Source organism: Podarcis pityusensis (genome assembly GCF_964106645.2).
Source record: "Podarcis pityusensis genome assembly, chromosome: 6".
In the NCBI taxonomy this organism is placed as follows: Eukaryota; Metazoa; Chordata; class Lepidosauria; order Squamata; family Lacertidae; genus Podarcis; species Podarcis pityusensis.
Window position 1 is genome coordinate 61,958,081 of NC_138030.1, and position 21,009 is coordinate 61,979,089.

The window sequence follows — 21,009 nt, forward strand, 5'->3', positions numbered from 1 at the left end:
TCTGACTGTGGTTGTGCGTGATTCTGAGGCGAAGCCGAGGCAGCGAGAGTGCAGTGATGTACTTCAGAGGTTAGGGGGCATGTCGGGGGGCGCGAGGGGAAGGCGGAGGCGGGCGAGACCGTCCTCCTCTCCTCTCTTTGTATGCAGCGTGGCTGCTGGGTCCTGCGCGCGGGGTGGCGCCCAGCTCCCTCCTCCCCAGGCTCCCGCCCCCTGCCGCCGCCCCAGACCCAAGCCCAGCCCGCCCCGACTGGCTCTCTTCCCCCACTCGCTGCCTCCACCCCCCGGGCGGTGTGAGAGCTGCGTTCGCGTCCGGGCCGGCAAGATGGCGGCATCGTCGGGGTCCAGCGGCGCCGAGCTGCCCGGGACTCTGGGGGAGTCGGAGGGCGCGGGGGCGGGGACGCCTCGCGCTCTGGCCCCCGAGGAGATCGCCCGTAGGCTGCGCGGAACCAGGAGGGAGCTGAGCAACAGGCGCAAGATCCTGCTGAGGAACCTGCCCGCCGAGAGCAGCAGCCAGGTGAGCGAAACGCCCCCATTTCTCCCCTTCCCTCGCGGCGCGTGGGGAGCGCAGCTCGGGGCAGAGCCCTCAGAGGGGCGGCGGGGGGGGGACGACGAGCCACGGGTCCCCCGCTTTCCCCGGGGCTGGAGCAGAGAGTTAATGGGTTGCAGCTGTGGAAGAAGGAGCTTGGTCACGCAGACTTGGTCACTCAAGGAGCGTGACGGGAACCCGTGGGGAGAGAAAAGATGGCCCGGGGGCTCATCGTCTCTAGGTAGGGAAGAGGTAATTTAGAACTTGCCAGGGATAACGGAGGCGACTGGGCTGGGAGGGAGGCTTGTAAAAGCACATCCTCTCCAAAGTGGAAGAAGAAGGGGGAGGGCCCCCCCTTTTAATGTTGGGAATAATAAGATTCCAGAACTTTGCAGGTAATGATAAGTGACCCAGGTGGGTAAGTATCGTCATTCATCTCCTGAGATAGTGGGAGAGAGGGGACGTCTCTATAATTGGTTTAAAGAGAACACATGCAGAAGCCTAAGTCTTGAAAGTTCTAGGAGGGGTTGTGGGCTGGAGGGAGTTAAGGAAGAACACTCCCCTCTCGCTTTCATAGCAGCAAAACATGCGGAGTTGTCTTTCGCTTTATTGCAATGGATACAGTGCCGTGCATAGGAGTTTGCTTGTTGCCCTGTGTTGGGATTGTACCTTACACTTGGTGGCATGAGCAGCAGCTCAGCAGGAACTCCCATCCCTGAATAAAGAAAGTCAGAAGGCAGCCAGAATAGGAGAAAAGAAGCAAAACAAAATGGGCATTGCTTCTTGTTCTCCTATTTGGAAAGCAGATGAGATTTTGTTCAACATCCTGTCTGTGCCTTGTTTTTGCCTTTGGAAAAAACACTTGTATGTTCTCATCCTCCCCAATTTGTTTATTGCTTTGCATGTCTTTTACTGTTGCTGAGACCATCAGTTTTAATTATTTTTCATATTCACTCACCAAGAATATATAGGGAATATGTAGGGTAGGTGGAGGAAAGTTTTGTAAGAGTTTTATTTTATTGACTAAAGAACTTGCACATTCTAAATTGCTTCCCATTGCTAACATCAATGACACTTAACTGGAATAGATAGCTGAAGCTGTTTTTCTTTCTTCCCCCTTGGCTTTTCTAACTCTTGTGTAGAATAACTGTGTTCTGTTGCAAAGGTTGTACAGTAGTTCAATGAGAAGATACAGACGTGGATAGCCAATAGGAGGTTTTTGGAGTTATCTTTTTCAGCCTTTTGGGTACTGTTAGAAATCATTGTTTTCCATTAAGTAACAGATTTGTAGTCTTCATGATTGCGCAGGTGCATCTGAAAATTGGGGAAAGTTTGGGAAAACAATAAAGAAGTAGAACTGGGATTAAATTTTATTGTTTTAAATTGTCATAGATTTCCAACTCAAGATAAGAGGTTTTTGCAAAGGCAGTCTCAAGTTCCTCTAACATTTACAGTTTTGGAATAAAAGTATAATAATCCCATGCCATATCCAGTTATAAGTGGTCAATCTCATGCAATAAAACATGCAAATTAACCAGGACTTTCTAGCTCCTGTTATGTTCCTGAATGCTGAACAAGTTGCCTTATTCAGTGACAATCTCTGTGTGCTTTGCTTTAGTGGGTGGAGGTAGGTTATACAGAATTGAGTTTTAAAGAGGCTATTAGTCCCCATAAAATTACTGTATTGATATGCATAAAATGTTTACTAGTGGTAGGGACACACTTCTAATGAAATGCATTACTGTTAAAATAGTAAGGCGTTGGCAAGTTAAAGGCAAAGATTCTATCATGAGCAAGCTAATGAATGTCACTGAATGAGTCTGTGGATAATGAAAATGAGTGATAAAAAGAAGACAATAATATTCTGTTCTGTCAAGTACCACATAGAAAGTTCCAAAGTCTGGCATCTTTATAATAGAGTGCAAAATGTTCCATTTATTTTATTTTATTTATTAAATGTATTCATTGCTTTTTAAAAATAAGTCTCATATCAACTTGCAATAAGTTAAAATACAGGAAAGGTGAACACTAAGAACGAGGCCATAAATCAAACCAGATTAAGATCTTACAGTTCTTGCAGAGACTGTGCCAGTTCCTTTCATTTGCTGTGAAGTGGATATGATAAAAAAAAACCTTGAAACCTGTTGTGTTCCTATTTTGCCCTATGCATGGATGCGGAGGCATTCAAAATACAAAAGCTCAACTCAGTGTGGACATCAATAGACAATTCCGATTTTAAGATCACAGGTGTGCCGATTGTAAACCCCATACACTTTCCACCATCACCCTACTTAAAATAACTTTCAAAATATGTTTTACCAGGAGTGACAGTGAGACAAAAGAAATATATGTGTGCACCATGGCAAAGAATTGCTTCTGCAACTTGTCTATGGTCTGCCTTCAGCCTCAGATAGAAGTACATATTTTTGTGGTTTCAGTGGAACTTACAGGGTGAGATCTAACTAACTCTTTCTCTGAACAGACCACCCAAAAATCAATTGACTTAAATCTGAGTATGGTTAATGTTAGATATTGCACATAATGCTGATCATATATGGATACAAGGAAGGCCTTTAAAATGTCACAGCAACTTACTTTGAAATAACGTCCATTGAACTCGGACTTGCTGCTTAAGCAAACATGCGTAGAATCATACTGTAAGCCATTTTAGGTTTCAGCTTTCCAATTAGCATTCTGGGGATTATTAATTGATTTAAAAATAATGAGACCTTCAACAAAATATCACATTGTTGAGGTTCCAGCCAGCTAGTTAGAGCTTCTTTCAGAAGTTTCTGTTCCATTAGAGTGGTACCTCGGGTTAAGTACTTAATTCGTTCCGGAGGTCCGTACTTAACCTGAAACTGTTCTTAACCTGAAGCACCACTTTAGCTAATGGGGCCTCCTGCTGCTGCTGCTGCTGCTGCTTCTGGAGCCCGATTTCTGTTCTCATCCTGAAGCAAAGTTCTTAACCTGAAGCACTATTTCTGGGTTAGCGGAGTCTGTAACCTGAAGCGTATGTAACCTGAGGTACCACTGTATCTTCAACTTTTCTGTCTCTAGTACAGTGGTACCTCAGGTTACATACGCTTCAGGTTACAGACTCCGCTAACCCAGAAATAGTGCTTCAGGTTAAGAACTTTGCTTCAGGATGAGAACAGAAATCGGGATCCAGCAGCAGCAGGAGGCCCCATTAGCTAAAGTGTTGCTTCAGGTTAAGAACAGTTTCAGGTTAAGTATGGACCTCTGGAACGAATTAAGTACTTAACCTGAGGTAACACTGTACTCAGTTTTCCATGCTCACTGAGCATTCTTGGTGGGTTGCTGAGTCTCCCCAGTCCCCCATATATATACTTTAAAAACATTTCTGTACTTTCCCCTAATCTGCTGATACTTCTCTCTTGTTCATGGTCAGTGCTGTTTTGGCCACATAAGGAACTACACTGTCTGAACGAGTTTGCTGCATAGCATAGATATGTATTCAGACTCTTGTCCTGTAAGAATAATTGCTTGAAATAGATTAAAATATTCCTTAAAATTATGTACTTTCTGACAGGAAAACCGGTTCAAATGTTTTTCCGTAAGAGGGAGTCATACTGCTATGCTGTGCTGAAAAGTAATTTTAGGACATATGTCTTCATGGTCCAAATAGTCCTTGTAATAGAAACTTGCAATAGGATTGCAGGGATTGTTACCAAAAAAGGATTTCACTGCCAAGATGTTTTCATTTTCATTAGCCATGCTGTCTGAGTATTCTTTAAGCTCATTCTTTATCCAGGCTTTCTTGGATATCCATTGGAATATTGGATTACACGTAGATAGGAGTAAACACATGGTGTCTAAATATATTTTGCTTTTGGAAATATTGCAGCCTCAGAACAAGAATAATTTAGATGATAATTTGAAATTTATACAAAAAATCAGTTCAGCAACCAGCCACTCCAGGATATTGCCCAGGGAGGGAGCATTTGCCACTAGCCCAGGGCGGTCCAGGCCGCATGCAGCCCTCACTGCCTCTTTTGGCGGCCCTCAGCAATATTTGTCACCCTCTGCAGCCTTCATGCTGCCTTCCCAAAGCTGGGTTATCGAAGCACTGGGCTTTGGTAAGGAGACATGAGGGCTCTGGCAAGGTCCTAGAGACCTCCAGCCTCCATCACAAAACCTAGTTAGCGCTTCCCCAGCTTTGGGAAGGAGCTGAGAGGGCTCTGTGACCCTCTCAGAGCCTCTTTCCTAAAGCCCAGCACTTTACTTAGCCAGCTTTGGGAAAGCAGCACAAGGACTGTGTGTGTGTGTGTGTGTGTGTGTGTGTGCGCGCGCCAACTTTTGACTTCACTCACTGCGCAACAAGGCAGTGTGCGGCCTGCAGGTTCCATGTCGAAGTACTTTTGCAGCCCACTTGGTATGAAAAGTTGGAATGCCCAGCACCAGCCTTTAGTTGTTTATATTTTATTGGGAAAGTTTCTTTAGAATTGGATTCACCTCCATTCCTTGAGGTAGGGAAGAACTGTTCCCTCTTATAATGAGGCATTTGGAGCCTCCCTGGCCCATCCTGCTAGACTTTGTAAGCCAAGTGGTGCAAAGATCCATAGCCTTATCTACATCCTAAGACCACATCAACTGAAACTCATATATCACTATTGGACTACCCAATGGGAAAGGGCACTTAGACTGGAGTCCTTTCTGCTGGCTTGCAATGGACTGGCTTGAGTTATTCCAACATTGTGTCTCTATACTCGATTTCATCAAGATTCTGTAAGTCCTGGAAGCTCATAGATCCTTGTCCGTCTATTTTTAAATATACACTTTTAATTTTACAGACATCTGATTATCTGTTCTAGGGAAACCTCTAGATACATGGAGACCATTCTCTTTATGTAGAAACTGATACTTTATTTGGAGGCAGGGAGTGTTTCATACTGATAGGCACTAAGCCACCAACACTCGCTAGTTGAGAGAATGATGCCGTAAATATGCATTTGAAACTAAATTGCCATATTTTATCATTTGTACTTGTTTTGGAAATGTTTTCTGGTAGCTTTGTAGTGATACATACTTCTGTTTCTTGGCATTTGAAAATGGGGAACTCTTAATCTTTAGTCTTGTGGAAGCATAGCTTTTGGTTCTGGAATATATTTATTAAAATCAGCTGCAATTAGAAAAGTCCATTTAATGAAAAAGCAAGCTTTCCCCCCCCCAAACTGACTGCAAAATAGCAGGTACTCATCTTTGCTGCTGCTTCAACATGACTTCATTTGCCTTTTCCTAGAAATAATAAATTGTGAGAACACATAAGCTCTTGAAAGTACCATAGCTTGCTTGGTACATTAGAAATCTGACTATGATTTAGCATTTTTATGAGTTAACATGCAAAAGTGGACTTTATTTGATAGGTTAGAAAATATAAAATGTATTAGTTGATAAAACATTCATCCGCACTTTCGAATCTCTGCTTAGTGTCACAAGCTGCATTTTTCATAGTTAAAGTCATTTGCCTCAGAACTATACTTCCTGTTCATTGTAGTATGTATTTATTTTATTTTAAAAATGTATATTCTGTACCACTTAACTACAATAATCTCTAAGTGGTGTACAAGTAACTCAATTCAATGAAGATAAAAGTTAGTTCAAGCTATAAAATCAGAATTTCAGTTGTTAAAATGCCCACTAATTTTTTATTTTTTTTTAAGTCTTCAGTAGGTGCTGGATGTTTAAGAGGGAGGGGGCCTCTCCGACCTCAACAGGAAGAGAGTTCTACAAAACACTGGACATATGGCTCCTGGTGGATATAAGCCATGCATCTGAGCAATGGGGGACCACTAACAGAGGCTCACATGAAGACCCCAGTGATTGGGCAGGGGTATGAGGGATTAGTCACTTCTTTTGGCAACCTGGACCCAAATTGTTAAAGGCCTTGAACCTGGCCCAATAGCAAATGGTCAGCCAGTGCAAGCTTTTATTAATCTGCTGGCATTGCAGTGAGCAGTCTTCTAATTCTGGTTCCTTTTCATAAAGGATGCTGCTATGATTTTGCTGGTGCCTCTTATTTTGTCTAACTAGGAGACTGAAGAAGTACATATGCTAACTAATGACCAAAGGCTATACTTAGCTTTGCAGGAAATAAACAAGAAGATGGGATCCTCTCGTAGCATGGGATAGTAAGAAAGTCTTATTATAGCTATCTACTTTCTCTTTGTAATAATGTGGGCAGCACAGCTAGCTGTCAAGAAGCTAAAAGAGACCGATCGGCCTTTTCCCACGCTAGTTAAGCTGGTGTATTGGGAGTTAAGCTGATTTCATTCTCTTAAAGTCAAAGGTTATAAATTAACTTAACAGAAAGTACTTTGTAGTAGTGGGTTGGTGATCTAGCTGTCAGTAGTGAATAAGAAGGTACTATTTGAGATGAGAACTGAGATCAGAGTGTGGGTAGAGTATGGGGTTTGAATTGGGGTGACCATGGATAAAATCCTCACTCAGCTGCAGAGCTAATTGAGTGACCCTGGAGAACTTCCTACCTCACCATCCTGATGACAGGGTTGCTACGAGGGTGAAAAATTAGGTAGCTCTATTGATTCCTAGACTCCTTGGAAGAATAGTGGGATAGATGTGGATGATAAATAATGTGACTGTTGAATAGTGTTGCACTGCAAGCAAGACACTAATTTAGCTCCCAAGACACATGGGAGAATATGCATTCCTTTTGGAAAATAGCATTCCTGAATCTTCTTTCTTATTTGGAGTTCTCAAAGAAACACTTAACAGGTCAAGAGGCAGACTCTAGCAGCCCTGTTTAAAAGTGTGCTAACATTGTCAGGTTGTACAGCAGGAATGGGGAACTGGGTTTCCAGAAGCCTGAGTCCTGGGTTCTTAACTTTGCCCAACCCACCTGGCATCACTCTGAAATCAGCTGGCCAATTCTTATCTGTGGAGAGTGGCAAGCTGTATTGCAAAAGAAAATCCAAGCTAAGCAAGGCCTGAAGCTGCTGCCTGTCAGCTGGTCAACTACCCTGGAGTTGCCACCTATCAGCTGAAAGGTGGCAGCTTCAAGCCTGCTGGAATTCGCCATGCCCCACTTTGGGCAGGGGTCAGTTGCATTGCCAAGTTCCCCATGCAGAACCCAGTAGTGCAGATGATGCCAGCAGGCTCGCGCTCACTGCCAATCAGCATTCCTTGCTAATGCACAATTGGGAGTGATATTAGTTGTGTGGGTCAAGGGGGTGTGATTAATGGGTATAACTAGAACCCCTGTCGGGCCTAATTATATCCATGGACTGGAGGCTTTCCACTCCTGTTGTAGAATATTGGCCTGGTTTGCATGATGCAGTAAGCCAAACTATGCATTTGGGGAATCGCACAACCCCCTGCAGAGAAGCCACTTTGCTCCTTCCTGGTACTTCTATTAATTCCGTGGTATACTGAGCTAAGCCACATTTTACTTAGCGTGTTGCCCAAACCTGGGCTCATGGTTTAAGCTCTCCCCTTTCTAACCATTAACCGAAGCCAAGGTTTGTTCTAGGCTGCAGCTTGTGGTTAGTTGAGGAGATAAGTTGAGCATAATAGCTCAGTCAGTAGAGCACGAGACTCTTAATCTTAGGGTTGCGGGTTTGAGCCCCACATTGGGCAAAAGATTCCTTCATTGCAGGGGGTTGAACTAGATGACCCTCATGGTCCCTTCTAACTCTGATTCTATTATAAGCTCGTGTTCAGGCAACATGCTGGTCTAGCTCAGCATGGAGTGGCAGTAAAACAGGACTGAGGAAGAGCAAAGCAGCTGCGAATTTGGTTTGCCATGCCGTGCTAGCTAGGCCATTGTTTAAAGTACAGTATTACTTGCCAGAAAGCATAACAAATTCCTATATATAGAGACAGGCTTAGCTGATCATTTTAGTGAGTGAATCATTTTTAAAAATATTGTTTTATAGGTGTCAGCTAGGGATTGTTTTTATTTGATGGGTACTCCAAGGGGAATGATGTGTGCTGACAAATTTCAGAAGATGCATGTGTGAGTTTCAGGCATGCTTTCAACCTTCTGTAAACATCAAATATATATTTACACATAACAAATTGGTCGAACTGACCATTCCTTCACTTTAGTGATGGTGATTTAAGACTCCAAAGAAATGTGCCTTTCTCTCATCTCCCTATGCCAGTCAGAATCCCCATTCTGGTCACAACTCCCCCCCCCCCCTTGCATTTAACCCACCATAAGGCAGATATATTGGATTGCTGAGTAGTAGCAATAACATACTGTCAGTGTATGTAGATAGCCTGAGGAGCAGCATCATGTTTTATTAACACAGCATTTGACAGCTGTTAACCGATGAAATAAGAGACTAGTATCCAATCTGACTAAAAAGAATACACTTGATCCTATTCAGATCAAACCCCTATTACCCACTAAGCTATGTATATTGAATTAGCAGATTGGCAAGGTGGGAGTGTGTTGTGATCTAGGGCACTTTGTAGAGTAGAAGGATGTGTCGTAACAAATTCAGTTTCATTGGAGACCCTCAAGGCAGAGTGAGTGTGTAAATATATCATAATCAGTTTGATTAGGGCCAAAAGTACTCATTGTTTTTAATGCAACAACAGGGCCTTCTTGGTCACAGTTCCTCTCCCTGGTGTGGTACATCTGTCTTGCTCATAATTAACATTATTATTAACATGTGGAATTTAAAGAACATTTCTGTTCAACCAGCCATTGGTGGCTGAAAGATACTGTTCCTGGCAACTTTGAAATTCTTTAACCTGTGAGGATATTTTATTGCTTTTGCGTTGTTCTTTTATGTTTTGTTGTTTCGGGAGGAAAGACAGAATAAAAATTTAATCAGTAAGTAAAATTTGCCACGTCTTTCTGTAGAACAGGGCTGGCTAACCTTTGGTGCCTCCAGATGTTGTTCTTAATCTCCCATCAATCATGGTCATACAGTCCAACAACATTTGGAGCATCACAAGTAAGCCATACCTGCTTTAGAAAAATCTGTGGATAGACTGGGAGGGTAGCACAGGCCTCCCCTGTATAGTTTTCCAAATCAAAATCTCCATATGAAACTGATTATTGTTCCAAAGGTGCTATTTGAAGGGCAAATAGCCACATCAGGGGTGATTTCTGGTAGCAAATGGCCCAGCAGGAAATGGTTAAACTCTCCTCCAGCACAGCAGTCCTGACCTAGATTGGGAGGCCATACCAAATGCTCTTTTTAAAAGGAAGAGACATAGCCAGTTGCACATTAATTGAAAACAATGTTCCACAGTGTGCAGGTCGACTCCTAGTCAGGTTGAAATTCTGATACAGGCACTCCTCACACGCTAGATACACCAGGAGAAGCAGCAGCTATGCCAACCATAAACTGAAATCAAAATAAACTGAACAGTGCAACATAAATGGGCAATGAATATGAAAGTAGCATTAGATTATGATTTGGATAGATTGTTATTTGGAAGTTGTAATAAAAGTAGCAAAAAAAAAAAAAAAAAACCAAAACAAAAGAAACAAAAAAACAAATACTAATAATGGTTGTATCTAGTTGGCACAAGGAATTTTGCCTGTGCTGGGGAACTTCCTCTCTCCTTTTCCTGTGAGCTCCCCCAAATCTGTCCTGCCTTCCATCCCACCACACAACCCTGTGAAGCATGGGGGGGGGGGGAGGAGGAGATGAAGTTCCAATGCACAGGATGAAGTCCTTGTGCTATATGACTTCTCTGGATGCAAACCAGTGTTTTTAGTTGTAAATTGTTTTGCAAGAAGAGACTCATAAATTAAATTAATAGCTTGTTTACACCCCCAAAGTAGACCTAATTATTTTTATAATAATCAATATCTATGTATCTCTTCCTGTGCTGTGGGATTCCACTACAGTGGTACCTCGGGTTAAGAACTTAATTCGTTCTGGAGGTCTGTTCTTAACCTGAGGTACCACTTTAGCTAATGGGGTCTCCTGTTGCTGCCGCGTCGCCGGAGCACGGTTTCTGTTTTCATCCTGAAGCAAAGTTCTTAACCTGAGGTACTATTTCTGGGTTAGCGGAGTCTGTAACCTGAAGCCTCTGTAACCCGAGGTAACACTGTATTATTGTTTCATCATTACTTTTTTCCACCTTTCCTTTCTCTTCTAAACTACCGTATTTTTTGCTCCGTAAGACGCACTTTTTTCTTCCTAAAAAGTAAGGGGAAATGTCTGTGCGTCTTTTTTTTTTTTTTTTTAAATATTTATTGGGGTTTACAATAAGAGTAAATATAACAAGCAATATAACAAATATCTTAACATACTTTCACATTTTTTTTTTGGACTTCCTCACATCTCCCGCTCCCACTTTCATCGTTATAACTTTTTACCAGCAGTTTATTATCTTATTTACATTCTTATATCCCATCTGTATATTTATAATCTTATAATTCTCAGAAAGGGTTATATTTTCTCAATCTCACTTATTATCTTAAGTCATCTAAGTTAGTGGTGCTCAATTATTTATGATCTAGCATCCTGCTTAGCATTCACTCAAATTGCAATGTTTTTGTAAATAATTCTTAAATTTCTTCCAATCCTCCTCCATCTTCTCTTCTCCCAGGTCGCGAATTCTGCCGGTCATCTCGGCCAGTTCCATGTATTCTATCAGTTGCATCTGCCATTCTTCCAGTGTGGGTAGATCTTGAGCTTTCCAGTGCTTTGCAAGTAGTATCCTTGCTGCTGTTGTTGCATACATAAAAAATGTCCGGTCCTTCTTTACCACCCCTTGGCCGACAATACCCAAAAGAAAGGCCTCTGGTTTCTTTGTGAAGGTATACTTAAATACCTTTTTCAGTTCATTATAAATCATTTCCCAGAACGCCTTCACTTTAGGGCAGGTCCACCAGAGGTGGAAGAATGTTCCTTCACTCTCTTTACATTTCCAACACTTATTATCAGACAGGTGGTAAATTTTTGCAAGTTTGACTGGGGTCATATACCATCTATATATCATTTTCATTACATTTTCTTTCAAAGCATTGCATGCAGTAAAGTTCAACCCAGTACTCCACAACCTTTCCCAGTCCTCAAACATGATATTATACCCAATGTCCTGTGCCCACCTTATCATAGCCGATTTAACCATTTCATCTTGTGTATTCCATTTTAACAGCAAGTTATACATCCTTGAAAATACCTTAGTCTTTGGTTCTAACAATTCTGTTTCTAGTTTCGATTTCTCCACCTGGAACCCTAGTTTCTTGTCATTTTTAAAAACTTCTTTAATCTGAGCGTAATGTAACCAGTCTCGCACTTTATCCTTCATTTTCTCCAAACTCTGCAATTTCCAGTTGTCTCCATCTTTTTCTAGTATTTCCCAATATATTGGCCATTTAGCCTCCATATTGGGTCTTTTTCGGGCCTTAGCTTCCAAAGGTGAAAGCCACCTTGGAGTTTTATTTTCCAGCAAGTCTTTATATTTTGTCCAGACATTAAACAGTGATTTTCTGACAATATGGTTCTTAAAGGCCTTATTTGCTTTAACCTTGTCGTACCATAAGTATGCATGCCATCCAAAGGTATTGTTAAACCCCTCCAAATCTAACACGTCAGTGTCTTCAAGAAGTAGCCAGTCTTTTAGCCAGCAGAACGCTGCGGCCTCATAGTACAGCTTTAAATCTGGCAGGGCAAAGCCCCCTCTTTCTTTCGCATCAGTTAGTATCTTAAACTTAATTCGAAATGTCTGTGCGTCTTATGGAGCGAATGCGTGGTCCCTGGAGCCGAATTGCACAGGGGGAAAAAGCAGATCATGCTCTTTTTTTTTTTTTTTTTTTTTTTGAAAGAGGGAAGTGGATGTTGAAACAAAGCCGCTGGTCCACAAGCGATCGGGAGGGAGATAAGGGACGCTAGCAATAAAGTAGGCTGCCTGGGGGGGGGGGCGGTAAAGACAGCGAACTTGCAAGGAGAGGAGACAGGAAGACTAAAGCAATGAGAAGAGAAATTAGAAGAAAAGGAGGAGCAAAAAACTGCTCCAGCTAAGGAAAAGACACTTAAGGCAAACGAGGGAAGGGGGTGTTGAAAGGAAGCAGCTGATCGGCAAGCGTTCGAGAGGGAGATAAGGGACGCTAGCGATAAAGGAGGCTGCCTGGGACGGGGGAGGTAAAAGCCCATGGATCCTCAGGATTTTTACATTGGGTCACCCCAAATTCAACATCAGATCACATAGCATGTCCATGGCTACAGAGTGCACCAAAAAAAAAATCACGCACCCACTGTTGCGTGGGGCCGCAATGGCGCAAAAACGTGGTTACAAAGCATGGATCCACATGGATTCTCAGGATTTTTCATTGGGCTACCACAGCATGAACCACAAAAATCATACATACACTGTTTTGTTCAGAATATTTTTTTTCTTGTTTTCCTCCTCTAAAAACTAGGTGCGTCTTAAGGTCAGGTGCATCTTATGGAGCGAAAAATACGGTACTTTCCTTAAGCACGAGGTTTTGCAGCCCCTGTTTGTTGTGGCTATAATCACCTATTTTCCTTTTCTTCTAAAGCTCAGATTAACAGTTTTGTAATGTCATATAGTTCAGACATCTTAGCATTTTCTCATCATTGCATTTCTTGAAGTAAACTTTCTGTGAACTTTACTTTCTGTATTACCCCTCCACAAAATGACTCAGTTCATATACCATAGTAAAACAAACCTTAGTTTACAGATTGTGGTTTATTGGGAGCAAATACTGGTTCAGGCATAGCACTAAGCCAGGAGTTGTGGTGAGTTTCCCCTATGCAATTGCAGGGAGAAAGCAAAACAGCTCAGAATGGTGTGCGTTCACAGTCAACCATTAACTATGGAATAAGCCTGTTATGCCAACAGGCTCAGCATATTCTTCTTTGATGAGGAAAATCTAATGCCCCTTCTGGAACTATCTTGATTTTACCAGCCCAAATATGGTATCTATATACATTGCCTTGTCTCTAAATCTCTGAGTTTATTGTCCCTCTGGTGAGTCTATAAAGTTCCCATTGACCCCCAACCCAATTTCGAAGTCATTGACAAGAGAGGAGAAGCACATGTTCCTTTTCAGTACACAACAGGAAGAGGATGCAACACCCCTTGGAAAAAAATAAGAAGCATTTAGCACCTGTGAAACAGGTGCTAGCTGCTGAATTCCTCAGGGATGTGCACAGAATTGCCTAATTATAGAGGAGGGAAAATGCATTACAAGAGTAGTACTGTGTAAGTTCATTGAAATGCTGAAAATAATTGTGTTCTCTAATTATACTTCTCTGTGACCTTGTTTGCAATGGTAAGATGCACAGTTTCAGAATGTAGTCTTGGTGTGTTGTAGAAGCACACAATAAAATTTGGGAGCATGCAGACTTTCCCCTATGACTTTAGATATTGCTAACTACTTATTGACATGGTGTTTAATGCTGTATCTTTCAATAAAATGTGACTGCTGAAGTTTGGATCAAAAATTATATTTTTGATTTTTCATTTCTGTGAAGAACAAGGCAATCTATCTCAGTAAGAGATTTCATTTTAAACAGAAGCAGTTTTGCTGTACAATGCAGAATAAATACCATTGAGTTGCATTATTAGCAGTGGTCTACATCATCCTTATCTGGCAACTCAGTATGCCAGCCTTTTATAGTTCTTTTTTTCATTAGGCAAAAAGTAACTACTCTAGGAATTCCACTTTTCAAAGGACAGAGCTTGTGGCTGAAGTGAGTGCTCACTCATATTGATTCCTAATTAATGTTTTGTATAGCAGTATGTCTATGGAGTAGTTCTTTATTTGGAACAATTCGAAAACCTTAACATTAAAATAAAAATGTTCAGTGCACTGAGTTTCTTCTGATGGATTGTGTTGTTTTTTTTCTTTTGCCACCTCCCCAGGAAATCCATAATTTATTAAAAGACTTTGAATTGAAGTACTGTTATGTGGACAAAAATAAAAGAACAGGTAAGAACCAAGAAGTATTATTTATTAATCACCTTCCACACATTGCTTACAGCTTAAAAAACCAGTTAAAAACAAGTGATGTGTGTGTATTTATTTATCTAGCTCTGTGTGTGTGTGTGTGTGTGTGTGTATACACACACAAAAAGAGTTTACGCCCATGGCAGAGAACTAGGACTATAAGATTTTGCATACAGAGCTAGTTAAGTCCATAAGACACACATGTAGTTAAACTGTGACTTCAGTGCCCTTGTTCACACATAATGCAAAGCTGTGGTTTAATGCTACAGTGGTGCCTCGCAAGACGAAATTAATCCGTTCCGCGAGTCTCTTCGTCTTGCGGTTTTTTCGTCTTGCGAAGCACGGCTATTAGCGGCTTAGCGGCTATTAACGGCTTAGCGGCTTTAAGAAAAAGGAAACAAACTCGCAAGACGTTTCGTCTTGCGAAGCAAGCCCATAGGGAAATTCGTCTTGCGGAACGACTCAAAAAACGGAAAACTCTTTCGTCTAGCGAGTTTTTCGTCTTGCGAGGCATTCGTCTTGCAGGGCACCACTGTATATGAATGAGCCTTGAAGGATTCTGAAACTGACACTCCCCATGTCTGTTATCCCATTGTTTGCATGGGAACTTAGCATGTGCATTGGAACCTCTTGTGTGTGCAAGGAGTATGGAAATGTTGCCAGATTCAATTATTTCAATATTATCAGAACTGCCTTAAATTTCCTTTGGTTTAATCAGAAGTCTTTCATTGGTCTTATATTCATGTTCAACAACACAATTTATTTAGTATGAAAAGCAGGGCTTCCTTCCTTCCTGTTTAACTCAAGGACTAAACACCAACAGTGAGTGAGGCCAGAGCCAAAGTGGGTAAAGTTGGAGCCACCCCCAATAAGAATAAGAATTTATTATTTGTACCCCGCACATCTGGCTGGGTTTCCCCAGCCACTCTGGATGGCTCCCAACAGAATATTAAAAGCACAATAAAACATCAAACATTAAAAACTTCCCTAAACAGGGCTGCCTTCAGATGTCTTCTAAAAGTCAGATAGTTTTCCATTTCCTTGACATCTGATGGGAGGGTGGGTGCTACCACCGAGAAGGCCCTCTGCCCAACTCTTTTTCTCTTCTTTCTCTCTCCCACACAAGCTTGCACTGCATCAGTCATCACCCATTCACCATCAACTCTCCCTGCCACTCATTGCGTTAATCTATTCACATACACACAAATAACTCTCTTTCCTCCTCCTCCTCCTCTCCTCTCTCCCACCCTTTTTGCTCTCTCCTTCCCTTTCTTGCACCTTCCCTCCTGTCCCCATGGGGCAATTCAACTTAGATCAAAAGCTTCCATTGGCACCAGTGGAAGCTTTGCCTCCTAAGTCTAATGGTGGCAGCTTATAGGAAGGTCTTACTGTCCCCTCCCAAAAATGTAAATTGCCCCCATGCAGTGGTTAGACTTCTTAATGGTATTGTAGTTTGTAGGCATCATAATATAATTCCTTTGAGCAAAATAGGAATTAGTAGTTTATAAACATCACACTTACTTCGTTTCAGTTTCACTACTGATTGCTAACATATTTTCTAGAACATGAATTGTATTTATTTATATAAATAAATAAATAAAATTTATAGATGAATAACAGAATATATAAGGTTGGTGGTATCACACATCCTGATTGGTCAAATTGTGCAATACAGAATTTTTTTGAGGAAACAGCTGTTTCCCTTCAATTACAAAACATATTGTACATTATAAGGAAGCTTTGCGTAGCTGGTATCTAAACCAAAGCCTTAATGATACAGTAATACTTACTCTAATCTATCTATGTATGTGCTTAATTAGTATAAGATGGTCCCAGCTACGATTCAGTTAAACCTGCTTTTAAAAAAAAAAGTGTCACTATGCTTATAATTTATTTAGTAAACCTTTTAGACTTGAGGATAGTGTAACCTCTGATTATTCAGGCTTGAAAGAAAATGTTAGCATTCCTGATTCTCAGTGGTATCATCTTTCCACTCAGTTTCACTTCTACTTGAGCTTCGGTGTTCAGTAGAAGCAGATGATTAATAGGCAATCTGGAATAAAAGATGTTTTCTGTTTTAAACCATAATCTTGCAACCAGAGCTTCCTGGAATTGAATTTCAGGAAAAGGCTCTATTGAAATATGATATGTCAGCAATAACTCTAAAAGGTTACAGCACATGAGGCAGCACAGTCACCCCCACAAACACATCATGGCAATTTTTGACAAAACACATGGTGAGGGAGGAGGGGGCACGGAATTAATAGGTACATCCCATGTTACTTGGTTTTTATTTAACATTATACAGCTGTGTTTGTTTTGAGCTGTTGACCACACTACTAATAATATTTAAAGTATGCCCTCGCATAGTAAAGACAAAGAATATTTTCTAAGTAAGCCTTGCTTGTACAGTGGTACCTCGGGTTAAGTACTTAATTCATTCTGGAGGTCCGTTCTTTACCTGAAACTGTTCTTAACCTGAAGCACCACTTTAGCTAAAGGGGCCTCCTGCTGCTGCCATATCATCGGAACACAATTTCCGTTCTCAACCTGAAGCAAAGTTCTTAACCCGAGGTACTATTTCTGGGTTAGCGGAGTCTGTAACCTTAAGCGTATGTAACCCGAGGTAGCACTGTACAGTGATTAGTACATAAACAATATTACTATAGAACTGGGAACTATCTATGCTTAGGGTGGTGGCAAGGGAATCTTCCTCCCCAACAGTTCCCTAAAAAGCCTCTTCCGGAGGGCTGGGGAACCCTTAGGAAAGGCCTCATATTTTTAAATAGGGGATTACGGGGAAATGGGCAAGGCTTCCCCAAAATGAATCCTGGGAACTGTAGTTTATCTTTCACAGAGCTGTAATTCTTAGCATTCTTAACAAACTACAGCCCCCAGGATTCTTTGGGAAAGTTGTGTGCTTTAAATATATAATGTGGATATGACTTACATTTGTAAGAGTGGAACATCCACTTTCTATGAGCAAAGAGAACTGTAACCATGAATTCTCAAACCTTTACTTTGCTTCAGAATTCAGGAAGAAGAAGAAGAAAAAGCAATAGGCCCTGATTTACATTTTACACTGTTGCGTTCGTACGGAGCCCCCGGTCGTCTCACGGACTATTGACCCGTACACCCACTAATCCGCTGCCACCAGCCAGGTCGTCCCTGGTAAAATCACTTCAGTCTCAGTCAGCTTTTCAATTAATAAAGAAGAGTGTATTTTATTTCAGACACAAACAAAACTTTTACAGCATTCCAAATGTTGTTGCTCTTTATTTTGTTAGTCTTATTTTCCTCTCTCTATCTCTTCTACCTCCCCACACTCAAGAACCCACAGCCCTAACTGTCTCTCTATTACCAACTGCCTTTCCCAACCAGCCAACCCACGAAAACCCACCAACTACCCACCAACAACTCCCAACCAACTCCTCCCAGAACTCCTCCCAGAACTGGTTTTATAAACCCACTGACTCCACCCCTGTCCTGTCTGTGCAACCTATTTAACTATTTCCCCTCCAGCACTCTCTCATATATGTTAACGTCACATACCCTATCCATTGTTTTATGTTTATTGTGATCTTGGGGCATCACAAAAGTCAACCACCAACTTCGTAATAAATGCCGGTACTTTCCTTGCTCTGAGGCTCATCCGACAAGCCAACATTGTTGCTGAAGATGAATTGTGGTAGACTATGTAAATATCTGTTGCTGTTTTTGCTTTCTTCCAGCTTTTGTTACTTTACTGAATGGAGAGCAGGCTCAGAATGCAATACGGTTGTTTCACCAATACTCCCTTCGAGGAAAAGAAATCTCAGTGCAGCTTCAGCCAACTGATGCCCTGCTCTGCATTACCAACTTACCACGCTCCTATACACTGCAAGAGTTTGAAGAGTTGGTGCGGCCCTATGGCAATGTTGAAAGACACTTTTTGATTTATAGTGAAATCACTGGGTATTCGAAGGGCTATGGTTTTGTGGAATACATGAAAAAGGATTCTGCAGCTAAAGCTAGGTTGGACCTTCTAGGGAAACAAGTAGGTGGGAATGCCCTTTTTGCTCAGTGGATGGATGTCAATCAGTTAACTCCAGAACTCATACATTCAAAGTGCCTTTGTGTGGAAAACCTCCCTACAGACTACACAGATGCAGAGGATCTGATGCAAACTTTTTCGTCGAAATATAACCCTGTGTTTTATCAGGTATGTAGGACTTTTAAAGCCACAGCTCTTGTCTTTGGGGGCTGTGTGGTTTGACTACTCACCTTACATGGACTTTCCTTTGTTTGATTTTTAGCTTAATATGTTCAAGCTGGTGAATGATTATAGTACGCTTGTAACAGCTCCAGTAGTAGTATAAAGGTTTATTAGGGTTGGGTATGGCTGGCCTGCATTAGTCACCTGAAAATTATGTAAAAGGCCATCTGGGCCACTTCCTTGCATTTACAGAATTTCTGTTTGAGGAAGCAATTCTGGGAAACATTTTAAACTTTCACTTATAAATCTTAGAGTTTCTGGTATTTCAGGGGAGGGGAGTTGGAAACAACAGAATAAAGCTCCCTCAGTATATATAAAAATGTTATATTTTAGAACCCCAAATTGGAATTTAGAAATCATTTACTGTAAATTGGTAAAGATAACCTACTGACTGAGGAAAGCAATTGAAACATCTGATGAAGTTGTCTCTAATTCATGAAAACTTGTGCCGCAAGAAGTCTGCTAGACTTCAAGATTCCAGAAAACTCTCTGTAGTCCCCCCTCCCCTTCAATAGACTTCAGTTGGCAATCTCTTTGGATACTAGAAAAGACGGGGGCAAGAACATCACCTTTGTTTTGAAGGGGGTGAATGGGATTAGACAATTTAATACTGCTTGTTTATAGTATTGGAGAGGGGACTATAGCTCAGTGGGTAGAGCATATGTTTGCATGGAGAAGGTGCCAGACTTAAGCTCCAGGATTTCCAGTTAAAAATATATTGAAAGCCAGAACTTAGAAGGTCTTCTGCTTGAGACCACGGTGATCAGTATACTGGACTAGATGCCACAAGACTGCTCCATGTGTTCATAGTTATTTCCATTGTGCTGAGAAACATCCTTATATTTAATATTTTTCTTTCTTACCTACCTCTTCCTTTTAAACTAATTTAAACTAGCCCCTTCTCTTAATATATGTTGGAGATACATTTGTCTTAGACTATTTCAGCTGTGGGCTGTTTAGTCACAGATGTTATTTTTTTCTAAACATTATTCCAGTTTTGTTTACATGTAGTTTTGGAAGAATGTACACTGCTTCCTATCTCTTTGACCTGTCACAATATTATTGTCTAAGTATATAAATATGTTGGGTTGGTGTGTTTTTTTACAGCAACCTTTGTGGCTTAAGGATATATTTTAGGATATTTTTGGTTGATAGGCATGGTTTATTATGAAACTTCAATGCATTTTGATAGGGTTTGCACCGGTTGATTATACCTATTATGTTTTTAATGTTGTCCCAGAGTGATTCCATAAGACAGAATAAACAGCTGATGCATGTTTATCAAAGGGCAGAAGCTTTCAGCTGGCATGAAATAAGCCCTGATGAGCTCTATATTTCCTGTGAGACAAAATCGTTTTAGATGTTTTGAAAATGGGATACAAGTAAATTACCGTATTTTTCGCTCTATAAGACGCACCAGACCATAAGACACACCTAGTTTTTGGAGGAGGAAAACAAGAAAAAAATATTCTGAATCCCAGAAGCCAGAACAGCAAGATCCCTCTTGCTGTTCTGGCTTCTGGGATAGCTGCGCAGCCTGCATTCGCTCCATAAGACGCACACACATTTCCCCTTACTTTTTAGGAGGGAAAAAGTGAGTCTTATAGAGCAAAAAATACGGTAGTTCACTGTGGAACCTTCAAGATATATAGAAATGCAGCTAGTTTTTATTCATTTTACTATTTTTATTGTAACATATGTTAATTGTATTACTAAGCTTTGTAACACTGGTTGGACGTTGTATCCAACAAACAATCCCTGCTTTTCACTAGTCGATTTGATAATTACATAAAACTGACGCCATCCATATCTTCCTAGGGAATACTTACGTGACAGTAAATGCTACTGAAATAAGTCTTAAGTTGTTGGTGGTGATCCAGAAGGGTACATGTGCCAAATTCTTTCCTCTGGCCAAATATCAAGGTCTTTCCCCTCCTCCTCCTTCTCCTTCTCCTTTACTGCAGCATAACTCTCACCTCTAGTGAAACGCAAACAGCTTTTGTTAACATGGCTATTTAAAAGGCAGCTTCTGGTGCGTTTTCGGGAGACTGCTGCAATCCTGCAAAGAAGCAAGAAAACTAACATTTGCACGTGTGCAAAGCAGTTGGTTTCCTGTACCTCCACCAATAACTGAGGTGTCAAAACTAAATATATACCACCAGCTAGAATTTCATTGAATTTTGCAGATGTCACCACTGCAGTTTTTCATATTATTTAAAATGCAAAACTTTTCAGCCAAACTGTACATGAAAAAAATTAGTATTCCTCACCCATAGGAAAGAAATGCAAGGGGGGCGG

General features: G+C 41.2%; 1 protein-coding gene across 2 annotated transcripts in view; it reads left to right on the forward strand.

Moving 5' to 3' along the window:
- Window positions 1-219: 219 nt before the first annotated feature.
- Window positions 220-21,009, forward strand: part of RAVER2 (ribonucleoprotein, PTB binding 2) — a 42,154-nt gene continuing 21,364 nt past the window's right edge. Inside the window, exons 1-3 of one of the 2 annotated variants that reach the window (XM_081011761.1) lie at window positions 220-514; window positions 14,372-14,438; window positions 18,188-18,657. In XM_081011761.1, the coding sequence (XP_080867887.1) occupies window positions 323-514; window positions 14,372-14,438; window positions 18,188-18,657 (729 nt within the window). In that variant the 5' untranslated portion in view covers window positions 220-322. The remainder of the gene's footprint in view (window positions 515-14,371; window positions 14,439-18,187; window positions 18,658-21,009) is intronic. The other variant, XM_081011760.1, reaches the window with a different exon arrangement.